Source organism: Aphidius gifuensis, linkage group LG2, assembly GCF_014905175.1.
Source record: "Aphidius gifuensis isolate YNYX2018 linkage group LG2, ASM1490517v1, whole genome shotgun sequence".
Classification (NCBI taxonomy): Eukaryota; Metazoa; Arthropoda; class Insecta; order Hymenoptera; family Braconidae; genus Aphidius; species Aphidius gifuensis.
In genome coordinates, this window is record NC_057789.1 from 5,473,049 (window position 1) to 5,487,260 (window position 14,212).

General features: G+C 25.7%; 1 protein-coding gene across 3 annotated transcripts in view; it reads left to right on the forward strand.

Moving 5' to 3' along the window:
• Positions 1–14,212, forward strand: part of LOC122848620 (AF4/FMR2 family member lilli) — a 68,650-nt gene that overhangs the window by 46,437 nt on the left and 8,001 nt on the right. For all 3 annotated transcript variants that reach the window (XM_044146809.1, XM_044146811.1, XM_044146810.1), the window contains exons 5-7: positions 283–378; positions 1,399–1,438; positions 10,748–10,781. In XM_044146809.1, the coding sequence (XP_044002744.1) occupies positions 283–378; positions 1,399–1,438; positions 10,748–10,781 (170 nt within the window). The remainder of the gene's footprint in view (positions 1–282; positions 379–1,398; positions 1,439–10,747; positions 10,782–14,212) is intronic.

A 14,212-nucleotide genomic window follows, 5' to 3' on the forward strand; every position in this document is an offset into this window, starting at 1 on the left:
AATTTTATTTTTTATTTTTCACCTATTTATACTCGTTGTTTCAAGTTTGCCGCAGTCTGTTAAATTTACATAATTTGTAAAATTGCAACAAATTCTTTATCACTTGTTCTTGATGTATTTGACTTACCTATACAACATACACAAATACTGACTTATCATTTAAACCAACTTAAAGTTTAAATTAAATTTTAAACTAAAATAAAAATTACATATATATTACATTGTTAATATTAACTTGAGCATATTTTAATAATAATGTATATTTTATTGTCTTTGTTTTAGGAAATGACATCGATTGTAACGCCTATTACGGCCATTGCTCAAACACCAAGAACAGAACCAGAGTCAAAATTCATATTTAATGATGATTTAGCAAAGGTAAATTTAATTATACAACTTAATTTCATTTTAACTTTAACAAAGTATATATATATATAAATTTATGAATTAATGATAATTTAAAAAATGACAATTTTCAATGTAAAAAGAAACAAACAAAAAAAAAAAGTAAACTTTTGGTTTATTTTGATCGTATTAAAAGTCGTTCTACTTGGCTTGATATCAAGAAATTTGCACGATGCGGAAGACCGTAAAGGAAACAAGAAAGAAAGAGAGAAAATAATAAAAAATAAAAAAAAATACATGAAGCACTGACTCCCCGTGGAAATAAGCTCGTAAAAGCAAGTTAACTTGGTCTCGCACCTTTAAATTGTGAATTATTGTATACAATAATACTGACGTAAATTCTATGCTTTGCTTCAATTCATATACACATTTATATTATTCCCTCATTGTTTCTCTAAATGTAATGAAAAAAAAAACAATCATAATAATAATTAAAAGAAATTAAATAAAAGAAAAAAAAAAAACAAAAGTAAATTTCTATCATGACTATATGAGCACACAGATATATAAATGTAAAAAACATTTTTTAAAGATGGATAAGCGTTTCCGCGCAATAACTTTTCAACCCGTTTTCACATTTTTTAAAAAAACTTTATGTATTTTTTAAAATTAACGAATAGACTAGTTACCACTACTATTACCTTGTCAGTATCATCACGAAAGCCACCAAGTGGCCTCTTTGCTTTTTCGTTAGTGAGCAAAAAAGAATAAACCACAGACTCGTTTAAATATGAATTTAAACAAAAATAAAATAGAAAAAAAAAATATTATTATATATTCTCTTTTTTATCTTGAGTGAATTAGTTAACGTTTAAATTTTTTTTTTTTTTTACATACCAAGCAACGATAGTATAGAGCAATTTTAATTGAAAAATAAAAATAAAAAATTGTCTAGTAATTTATAGATTATATATCTTCTCATTGATAAATTAAAATTTACACAATTTGTTTAACTTTTTTAAAATTTATATATAATTTTATTTTGTATTTCAGCTTGAGGTACCAGCACCAATTGAACCCATCAAATCATCACGTAAGTATTTATTCATTGACTTGTTTAAATTGATAAATAAATTTGTAATTTTAATGATAAATCATGTGTACTTTAAAAGTATGTGAGAATGAACGCGTGGGTACACAACTATTTATAAATTAACAATTTGTAACTTGTATCAATTTGAGTTTATTCAGTGCTCATTATTATCAACTTAACGAGCCATTGAATTATATCAACCCACGCTTTGTCGTCAAATGATATTTTCAACTTGGCTAAATAAAATCACAGCTCATCTTATTTTTATCTTTTAGATGAATTTTATATATTTTCATTCAATTATCATGATGATTTTATCAGTATAATTTAAACACAAATATAGAACAAATATCATTATTATTAATTGAAGGAATTAATTCAATTTAAATTTCAAAAAAAAAAAAAGAATTTCGCCTTTTTTTTTTTCTTATTTTATTACTGATTGTCTATGTAAATTCAAACGGATGACGGGAGCACTTAAAAGCTAGCCAATTTCCGTGACATTAAAAATTGATATTACCACTGGCAAATAATATCTTTTTGCCTTTTTCAATTTTTATCTTCATATACCAACCAGTTGTCTAAAGAAAAATTTCCATGCCAGATCTCTTTGGCTACTTAATATTCAATTGATTTTTATTCGTCATTTTATTATCATTTATAAGCTTTTTATTTTCCGTGTTGTAATCCATAATTTTATACTTATTTATTTTTCAACATTAATCAAATTAAATTAATACAATAAATTAGTATTGCTACATCCAAATAATCCAACATGATATAATAATCATATTTTGATTCATAATCTGTCTGGTTATTTTTATTTTTTTTGTGTCCTTTTGTTGATCGATTAAACAAATATGTTTGAATAAAACATGATCATCATTTCAATGATGTATTTGTGAGCTTATATTCAGGTATCAAAAAATGTCAATTTTATTTTTTTTTCTTTTTTTATTATTGGCATATTTATCATCATATAATTTTGGGATTTATATTTGCATAAGAGGTCTTTTTTTTTTTGTCTTTTATATTACATGAAATTTTATTATTTATTGTTTGCCCAGACAAAGTAGTGATTAACCCTGACCCAGTGGCCTAAAATTTAGAAAAAAAATAAAAGTAAATAAATAAATATTTGATAAGAAATTTTATAATTTTTTTTCTCTCATTTTTTGAGAGGAAGGAAAAAAAAAGGGGTTTTAAAAAGAGACGTGAATAAAATAATCTCTGTCGATTTGTCTGGAGTCAAGATGGATGGTTGAACGAATGGATAGATTGATTGATAGATGGATGAATTCCAGTGGGTCAATATACACATACACATAAAATATATTTGTGTAGATATTTACCGAGTATGTTCATTTGATAGCCAAAAGTCACTGTGTTTGTTGGGAGAGATGGAAGGGTGTATACAGGGTTGAACTGACGTTAAAATTAAATATCGAATATCGATTTAAATGTAAAGACGTAGTAGAAAAAAAAAAAAAAAAAAGAGATAGAAATGAAGCGTTAGTGCTTCGACCTACTTGGCCAATCATGAACCTAACTTTACTACTTTACAGCGATATCGCCTAGAGATACACCACCCTTCCCTCGAGATTTTACAAGGGTCAAGTTAACAACTTGTGCATCAGCAAATATATATTATTCAAAATAATAAAAACTTTAAAGTTAAACAACAAAAAATAATATTATATTTATACTTGCTAATTAAAATTTTACTATTTAAATATTTAACTTATGAAGAGAAAAAAAAAAAAAAAAGTCTTAATCAATTAGCTGAATTAATAAAAATTTTAGTTGAAGATTTTCATGATGATAAATTAAAAGAAAAAGAAATAAAATAAATTATTCAAGTATCTTTAGTACAAGTTGTTGGAAGTTTAGTATCCCAAACACATAAGGTCGATGTTACTTAACGTGATTAAACCACCCTAGAGCAATTGCTGCTCTATTTGGTCTGTGTGGTTAAATTTATGCATGATACAACTACTTTTGTTAATATCATATTCTCAAAAACATATGTATATTTTATGTGCAAATGCATTTATTTTATATCACGTATGCATTGAAAATACACACATTTATACAACATGAGAATATTGATAAGGCTAGCACATATAGTCTTGTCAATTTTCGTTATCGAGTGAATAAATTGTGTATATATTTATTTGACATTTTTATTTTATTTTTCAATACTGTTTCTTTTACGATAAATTGATCGTTTTTTTTAAAAAATTTCTTTTTTATAAACTCTGTAAGTTGATGAAGCCACTTTAAACATGATTATTCACTGTCGAGATTTTTAATTTATCTAAGTGTGAGTTTTAATTCATTAAAACACTTTATTGGAATTTTTTTTTTTTTTTTTTTCATTTATATATGTATCGAAAAACGTCTGTGAAAATTGAACGAAAAAAAAAGGAATGGAAAAAAAAGAGGGTTGACTCTGGAGAGGTACTATCGATTCTCGGTTCTGGTCCAACGAAATTGAAATAATTTAATTGAAAACGTTCAAGTTGATTAACTACCAAAACTCACATCTCTCATTTATCTTTTTCATACTTTGTCTCTCAAAAATTTTGTCTTTTTCATTGTATGATTTTTTTTTTTAAAGGCATATTTTTAATTTATCATTTGGTTGTTTTATCCCAATTGGGATTTACGTATGAGCTCATTTTACCCGCACTAGTTTGATTCATCGAGACATAATTTTAATAATTTAATTTCATACAACTTATTGGTATAATTGATTCAACATTTATTTATATTTTTAATTACTAAATTGATATGTCAAGTGTGTTTAATTTATTCAAGCCAGGCAAGAATAATCATTATAATTTTATTTGTTTTTAATAATGTTAATTGACTTTGTTTAAATCAGCTGAACTTGTTTAATGTTTCATAACAATGTCATAATTAATACAAAGCTTTAAAATAAAAAATGATAATTATGGTAAAATTGTTAAGTTTTTGTATTGACTTAAATAAACTGTATGCAGTTTTAAAAGTCATACATGACAATAGAAAGAAGTTGCGTTTATAAAAAAAAATATATAAAATACACACAAGTAGGATAATAAAAAACTTTTTCAATTAGGTAATTTGTTTTATAGTTTAACTCGTAAAGAATTTATAATATTGAAACGTTAACCACATCTAGACAAGTCGTTCAAACTTGTTGAAATTTTTATGATTTTATTTTTTTTATTTTCGCATGTTAAATAGAGTGATTTAATGATAAAATAAATATTTATTTTATATTATATTTGCATTTATAGAAAAATAAATTCAAGTATAAAATAGACAGAGTATTTCTATTTTTTTTTTTTTTTGAGACAATTTAAAAACTATATATTTTTTTTGATATAAAGTAGGGTAAAATGATGGGAAAAATAAAAAAAAAAAAGAATAATTGTTTTGTTGGTCATAAAGACTTGAATCTTCAATAAGTATCTCGTAAAAATGCTTGGTTATATGCAGCTTTACTTTTTTATTTTTCTTTTGTCTAATAACCATTATATGCTAACCTATGTTATTCATGAAGAGGTCAATTTAACTTTGCATCCATAAAAAAAGAATACATGAAAAATATTTCACTGTGTATTGAGATAATATTTTTTTTTCTTTTATATTTACTCCTCCTTTTTTTTTCTCATCTAAATGACAGTAAAAAAAAAAATATATATGTTTTTTAACTTGAAACTCTTTTTGATCATTGGCAAATAATCTGAGGTACTGAAAAGAGACCTTTCGACAACATCCAACGACCAACTTCAGACTCTATCGAGTTTTCTTTTTCACTTTTTATTTTTTATATATCCCCATTGGGATTTTATACGACATCGTTGCTTTTTAAAAATCAACCCCGAAAAAAAAAAAAAAAAACTTTCAAGCCTCTTGAGTTTTCAGTATTTTTTATTACTTACTATTTTACTCTAATTTGAAGAATATTTTTATCCCTCATTTATTTTTCTTTCTTTATTATTTTTAAACAATCCTCTTGTTGAATTCAAAATGAATAATATTATTTATCCAAGGGTTAGTTTATAAATTACATAAAATATGTAAAAAAATTTAAATAATATTTCATGTTATTTTCAAAGCCCTTGTCATCAATTTAAAAATTATTTAAAACAATTAAATATTAAACAAAAGCCTAGGTATGTTCATGAAATATTTTGCAAATTTTAATTTAAGCTCTTGGAGTCCCTGACCCACCAAGAGGACCAGTTCAAGGCCACAATAAAAATTATATTGGACAATCGTGACTACTAAGTACTAACATGCATGTATACATGCGTATAAATAGTGTGTGTGTATATTTACACACAAACAAACACACAAATTACCACACACGCGACCCATTTAACATTGTTAATATACAATCGTGTCTCAAGTACTTTGTTAAACTTCCTATATCTTTTTCTTCCAATTACAACTATCATGAACTTGTTATTTTATTTTTTTTCTATCATACATCTTATCACAATACATCATCAAGCATCAGCTTATTTTTTTCTCACATCATAAGGATGAAAAAATGAAAAAAAAGCTCCTTCTCATTTGCTGATTATAATGACTATGATTGAAACTGTAATCTGTATGTCAAGGTGTTTGACTGTTGCTTTGAATGATAAAAAAAAATTATACTTGGCGGAAAGAAAAAAAAAAAAAAAACAATGAATACTTGAAAAAACCAAGAGAACAAATTTTTTTTTTTTTTCGAAAAAAAACAGGTGCATAAACCGGGTGGCATGTGCCAGCCGTCAGATCTCTTGGCAAACACCCGTCACAAGGTTCCTTGGCGCTTGCCAACACGACTCGCTCTCATCCTCAACTAAAAGGATATATATATTTTTTTTTTAATTTTTTTTTTGCTTCTCATATTATTGTACTGTTATTATTTTCATTTTTTAACACGTGTCTACATGTATAACCCTTTAAAAACAAAACAATTTGACAATTACTTTTTTTTCGAAATTTATTTTTACTATTTATTTTACGTTAATTATATTTTTGTTTTATAAAATTATATACAGTATAAAATTTCTTACTGTTTTATGTATTCATCGATTGACCTGGTTTTTCTATAAAAACTAAAGAAAAAAAAATACAAGTATAACATGAAAGAAATATATATGAAAAAGTTGAAGCAAAAAACTTCCAAATGAACTTCTTAATTTTAATTGCACAATAACAAATCTTCCAAGGAGAAAGTCATACTTTAATTGGATAAAACTGAATATTTAATAGTTAACAATAAATCACAACTGATTATAAAATGATTAAAAGAAAAAATATATAATATCAAATATCAACAACATCTTTATGTACATAACTTGAATTATTTTTCCACGTATTTTATTTAATCAATTGTTCATTGATTGAATTATTATCGTCATTTATATATTTTTTTTTTTTAATGTGAGAATATAACTGTGTGTGCATGTGTGCAATGTCTAAATGTCTTGTGTATATATATTTTATATTTTATAACATGGAGAGACAACAACAAACCGGATGCACCGCCGACAGTATATACACCGACCGTATCCGTTTTGATATATTTACTTAAAAATAATATTCAATGCATTTCCGAGGTGATTTTACATCCTCAAGTTCCACTTGTAAAACATATTTCCTTATTGATCTAAATAAATATACTCTCACTTAGCCTATATATTTTTTAAAAAATTATCAAAACTTTAAAATAAAAAAAAATAATCATTTATTTATTTGACTTAAATTTAAAAAGTGTATATGACATTAACGCTCAAAAAAACTTAATAAATATTTTTATTATGATTATTTTAATATATTTTTATAAAGTCACGAACTAACCAAGTTTATCCATGTGTATAATAATAAATTATTGGCATATTTTTTGCACGAGATACGTGTTCATGTGTGTATAAAACGACATAGGGGTGTAATAGTTGAATTTTTTTTTTCTATTTATTATTTAACGGGGGGATATAAAAAATATATAAGGGGGATTTTTTTTTTTGTTCATTTGAGACAGGAAAGACAAGTAGTGGGGCATAACAAAGCCGATATATAATAATAATAAATACAGGGACAACTGAAGGCAGGTGAAGATACGAAAATAACCGATCGTATAATAAATTGTAAGTTCGGTAAACATCGTATATTTATATTCTTTTTATAAATTTTTTTTTCAAGTTGCCCCCCTTAAAATATCCCCTACCATATTAATACAGACATTGGCCCTTTACCGCTTCTGGTTATAAAAATTTAGCAGACATCAGACAGATCAATGTGTGAGCTAATACCAAACAGGACTATTTGCTCCTTCTGAATTTAATTTTTTAAATTCAACTAAAATGTCATTATTATTTTACTAATTGTCATTCGTGTCCTATTTTTTTTTAAAGCATAATTATCGTGTGTTGTATTATGATTACTTTTGCTGAATAAATTAATTTTTTTTTCTTGTTTTTCAAAGCAGTGATTTGAATCGTGCTTAAAATTTTATTACTAAATGTACATTTATTCGAGTAGCCTCGAGTTTAAGTGTGAAAAATTAAATAAAAAAACTAAATACTTGTGTTTTCATGCGCTATTGTTATTGATGTGAAAAAACGAAAGGATTAAATGTATATGTAATAGGTGTAGCATTGTTTGTTCTGTATAATTGTAACAATGTATTGTGTGTAGGTGAAAGATTTTAAATCTCCCGCCGACGTGAAAGTTGTTTGCGATTGTGTCGCTCTTGTTTTGGGATGAGAGGAAAGTTTGTTTGTTTATTCTGTTTGTGTTAGGCTGTTAAAGACGTAAATAAGAAGAAAAAAAAATTAAAAAAATGACACACGTGATAAATTGAATGAGAGTATTTCATTTTATGTAGTGGATAACTGTTATTATTTTTTTTTCATCATGTATACTAAGTTTGAAGTACTACGAGGAATTGTTAATTTCCTTCTTGTATCAGGTAAAAAAATTTAATCAATCCAATTGTTATTATACTGTCAAATTTAATTTATCTTTGATTTATGATTAATAAAAATTTAATTTTTTCATTATAAATATTGCGAAGAAATAATAAATTAAAATAGAAAAAAAATTAAAAAAAAAAGGTATTCGATTACTGTTGTGTATCATATGTCAACATGATCGTATATTCAAAAAAATATTTTATACCCGCGAAAGTCACGATATGTTCTATTCTAAAGTGAATAAAATACACCTATCAAATTTTTTTTTTTTTCTTTTTCAACTCGGCAATACTTGAACCAATTTTATTTTTGTCCCTTATTATTTTTTTTTTGCTATATTGCAATATATATTTTTATATTATTTTTTTTTCTTTTTATTTTCCTTCATTTTTTCTGCCCATTTTTTTCTTCCCTCTTAGGTACATATATTTTTTACTCAAGAATATCATCGGTTCAATCCCCTCAATTTTAAGAAACGTGATGAAAATATCACAGTGAAATCCTGACTAGAAAAAGAAAAAAAAAATAAACTATTCATTTTTTTTTTTTTATACCGTTTTTTACTTTTTTTTATTCTTTTATGGTCTTTGGTACTTTTATTTCTGATTGTCGTTAACTTTTGAACGATTTCGTAATACCATCACAGCTCGTTTCGTCGCATTAACTTATCATTATACTTGATGAGTCATTTAATTATCAAAATATATTTCAAGTACTATTAATAATCCAATCAATATAATCGCGGTTATTTTATTTATTTCAACAAAAAAAAAGCCAAATAAACACTTGTTGTGTAATAAATTTATATACAATTATGTTAATTGTCAATTAATATTTAAGAATAATCAATTTTCTTGTTTAATAATTAATTTACTTGAATAAATAATGAGTATTTTAAAATATATATTTTATCAAATTAGCTACGATAACCTGTTAAATTTTCATTTATCAAACCGTCGAATAATTAAAAAATAATTTATCAAAATTGGTTAGCTAAAAATTAATTTGTTGCTTTTTTTTTCTTATTAATTTTTCAAGTAAAAAAATTGATTATTATTATTTTTTTGAAGTACAAATTTTACGCATAAAAAAACCAGGTGTTACGTTTTTCGATGTGATATGGGTATATGTATATACCTGAGAATGGCGCATGGCAGCCGGCTTATTTATCTTAGCCAGCTGCGTGACAAAAATTCACTGCATTGATGTGAGTAAATGTGCAACTGGGTCTGTCTATTTTTTAACACTCATATATATAATATACATAAAGTTTTAAATAAAATATAGAGCATTGATTAAAAATAAAATTTAAAAAAAAATAAAACCACATTTCGTTGAATTGATCATGAATTTGCAATAAATAAAAATATTTTTTTTTATCAATTAAATTAAAATTGTGTAATCAATAAAAATAAAATTAATTTTTCAAGGACATAATATTGAAAATAACAATATTGGTTATATCTTTAGTAAATTATACATGACGGAAATACGTTTGAGTTTTATTTTTTAAATTTTTTTATGGGAAAGGGTACTTCCGATTGTGATCCAAAGGATTCACCCCTCAATCTGTTTTTTTTTTTTTCTTCATGATCCCTTTACTCATACTCTAATTTTATTTCTTAGATCCTTCGAGGCTGGTTTAACACATTGAATTTAACGACCACTCATTGTCTATCCAACGACTTTTTTTTTTTTTTTTATTCTTTTTTTTTTTTCCCTTTTATCAACTTTCTTTATATTCTTTAAACTTTTTCTTTATTCATACAAGTACCGTGTGTGTAATACGTATATACACTTTTAACTTGATCCCTCTTTCTCTCTTTTTATTTTTCCTTCTCTATATTTATACAACAACTAAAGCCATATAAAATTTTATTCAACTTCTTGAGGGGATTTTTTTTTTTTAAATATTTTTCACAAAACAAACATAATTATGTACATTGTACATACTCCGTAATAAAACTCACCGCACAGATTACTTTACAATGTAATATTTTTTTAAATATTGAATTGATGAACAAAAATATCCATAATAAAAAAAAAAATTAATTTAACAATCTGTTTTATAATTTTACTTTATGCACAAGATGACCACGTCATATTAATTTATATTTTTTTAGCAATAAATTATGCTCGACCCACGATGAGAATTTTTTTTTGAGGATAATTAAAGCCTATCTCTATTTGCCTGATGAATTTCATCAATGACGATTGTCCCTTTTTATAATAAAAAATAACGAGAGAGAATAGAAAACACAAAAACCATTTAAAAAAATTTTTAATCTAAAAAAAATGTTTAATAGTTTTATAAATTAATTGATTATTATTTTTTAATTTGTTACAGAAAGAGAACGAAATGGGACCACCCGGCTTTCAACGTAAGTATTAACATCATCATAACTATTATTATTATCATTATTATTATATTTTATTTATTTATTTATTATTTTTAAAACTAATTTATATACTTTTTTTTCTTCACTTTTAATTTAAAACAATTTCATTTCATTATACACTGCACCTATAAAATTGTAACTCTTTGTTATTTTTATGAAAAAAAAAAAAAAAAAAATATATATAATTTCTTAGTATACAACCAATTGTCGTAAATTAGGTACCGTTTGGTACTTTAGCACGGTTTATAGATGATGATTCGTGCTCACGCGGCAATTTCCTGAGGCGGGTCGGTTTCAACTCCCTGGTATACATAATATGCTTTATCGAACCGTGGAATTAATGACCCGTCGACGCTGTAGGCCAGGACACGTCTATCTTTTCCTCTGCAGTTACACACTATATTCATATACATTAATAAACTCGAACACATGAATATAATATACCACTGCAATCATCATTTTATCATTCTATAATCTTTTTATTTTTTTGATGCTATCATCATCTTGTTGTTTGTATTTTTATTATTTTTTTTCTTCCCTTATTTTAAAATCCACCCTTTATAATGAAGCATACAAGTTATCCCCTACACTTTACTTACTTTTTTAATAATCGACGAGAGTTGAGTTGACCTGAATAACTAGGGTGAAAACTTTTTTGATGATTGTGAAAAAAAAACTCGGACGACATATCCCTTTAATATACGATAATTTATAGTTTTTTTTTATTTTAAATTTTTTCTATATTTTGATGGTTTTATATTCAATCTAACTTTTATAATATTTGTTTGATATTTTATTTATTTTTTTTTGTTTAAAAAGAAAAAAAAATAACTGAGATTTTCATCTTTAATTAAAATTTTCTTTGTATTTAAATTATTATTATTTTTGAATGAAGAAAATTTGTTATATTTTAATTTTTTTTAAAGGGTTTATTGTTTGTTTGTTTTTGGTTTTCACTTTGTTGTTTTATTTTGAATTAATTAAAAGTATAAAATTTAATTATCCTTGATAAAAGTCAATAAATAGATTATCACCACACTACGATTTGTCAGGAGATTGGCTTTGTCTGTAACAAGTTGAATTTCAACCCTCTTTATTTCTCTGAAGTGAATTTAGGCAATTGGGATTACAGGGATACGCCATCTAGTTTTAGAATGATGAGATAACTTTTCATCTCAAAATATATATAACAAAGTCACTAAATTACACATCAGCATGTGCACCAAACATAGACACATAAATATTGTTTTATAAACCAATTGTCTATGGAATTATTGAGGGGTTGAAAAATTAAATAGTAGCAAATGTTATCATCAATTTACGCTCATGTTTTTCCCCTTACAAACTATTATAATATTTACATCAACCAATTCACCCAGGTTTATTTCAAAATACTGAATATTTAAAAAGTTAAAAAAACCATTAAACAAATGACAAATCATGAATAATCAAATATATATAATTTTATGTCTTCTATTGTCATTTATATCTTTTGAAAAATAAAAAAATAAAAACCCTCTCTCAACCACAAGAAAACGCAATCATTTTTCGTGCGCTCACTGCGAAATTGCATCAGCAAATATCTACCTTTCCTTTTTCCATGCAGAAACGTTGTGAAGATAGAGGTAAAAATTATTACCCAAGCTCGTTGGTTCGTATAGATACACAAGAAACGTATACATATATAAAAGCATGAAAAATAAGTACATAAAAAATAAATAAAGAAAAAAAAACAGTGGACAAAAAGAAGAAGAAGAAGAAGAAGGTATATAAAAAGGTATTAAAAAAAAAAAAAAAAAATAGCAGTATGAAGTGTATACAGAAAAAAGAAAATAAATTTGAAAAAAAAAAATTGTTTGAGTTGGATGGAAACAAGGGAGAATGAGACGGAGCAATATTGTGATGGTCTTGGTGGCACCAAAAGAGGACCAAAGAGAGGGAAGTATTTTGCTCCAGTCTTCATGCACACACAAACATATATATTTAATATGTACACATAGTTATATACTTATGCACTACATATAAAATACACTTGGAAGTTTCCTGAAGTTATTCACAAGGAGTATAAACTCCTTGGCTGAGAATTCACTCGTTAATGGCTCAAGAAAAGTTACAATATAGTATATAGTCATTTTAAATATATATATATATACATTTGAGATATGTTCACCTAAAGCAACTTGCTATAAGTTTAAGTAGTAGTCATTGCTTTCAGCATATTTCGTCAGGTGTATGCAATATGTAAATTTAATAACTTACAATATTCAATTGTCACGTAATAAAAAATAAAAAAAAGTACTTTATTAATAAAAAACAAAAAAATCAATCAATTGATTATGAAAAATTTCAAATATAAATATATATTTTGTTATTGTAGAAAGTAAAATGGATAAAAGAGAGGGGAGGTCACAAACAAGAGCTTTAAAAAAAAATAAGAATGCTGCTTAAAAAGATAAACATCATACTGACAGAATCATAATAAACTGGTAATCGTTAAATGAAGAAACAAGATATATACATGTATATGGGAAAACGTGGCGCTTAGTAATAACACTCACAAGTTTGATGGTGATAGTCAGACAGTGGTAAAAGGGGAATGAAAATGAACACCACGAGAATAGGGGATGAAACACACACAGTCAGTGTTCAGGGTAGATATCGATTGCAAAGGTTTCTGGTTTGCAATGTTGGCTATGGATGATAGAGAGACGCAGAGAGAAAGGAAAAAATATTGTAAAGAGAATGTTAATGCAAGAGAAACAAAGATAGAATTTCGATGAAAGTTTTTGAGGGTATAAAGAGATTGAAGACAAAGTTGGTAAAATACGCGTGGAGTTTCTCTCTTCTTCTTATTCCACTTCACTATCATGGATGTCATCCACGGTATTTGGCGTTTCGAACAAATACTAAACGGTTCAAGTCGACTGGTCGTTGTATTCCTCACTGAAACTAAAATCTACCCTTACCTTCTAACATTCTCTTCACGACCATGTTGCTGATGCTTGTGCTATTTTGCCCTTCTGCAACAGAAAAAAATAAAAAGACATACTTGTAAGTCCTTTGTCCTGATTCGATACTTTTTTTTCAATTAGATTCACTTCACTAAATCAGACATTTTTTTTTTTATTTAATCCTCAAGTTTATTTCAAGTAAATAAATTAATTAACATATTATATTTATGAAAATAATCTTTAGATATGTTGATTAAAAAAATAAAAATGTCAACTTTAAATGCAAGACAACAAATGGTTAATGTGTATATATATTTATAAAATAAAAGTGAGGATAACTCGTAATGCAAGATTGTCTGCCGGAAGCCAAGAAGCTCGTTACACGCGTTCACGTCGCCGAAGGTTTGACCACATGTGTGTATATATAAATATAAACAGAATCTTGAGTCCTGTTACCTGTCC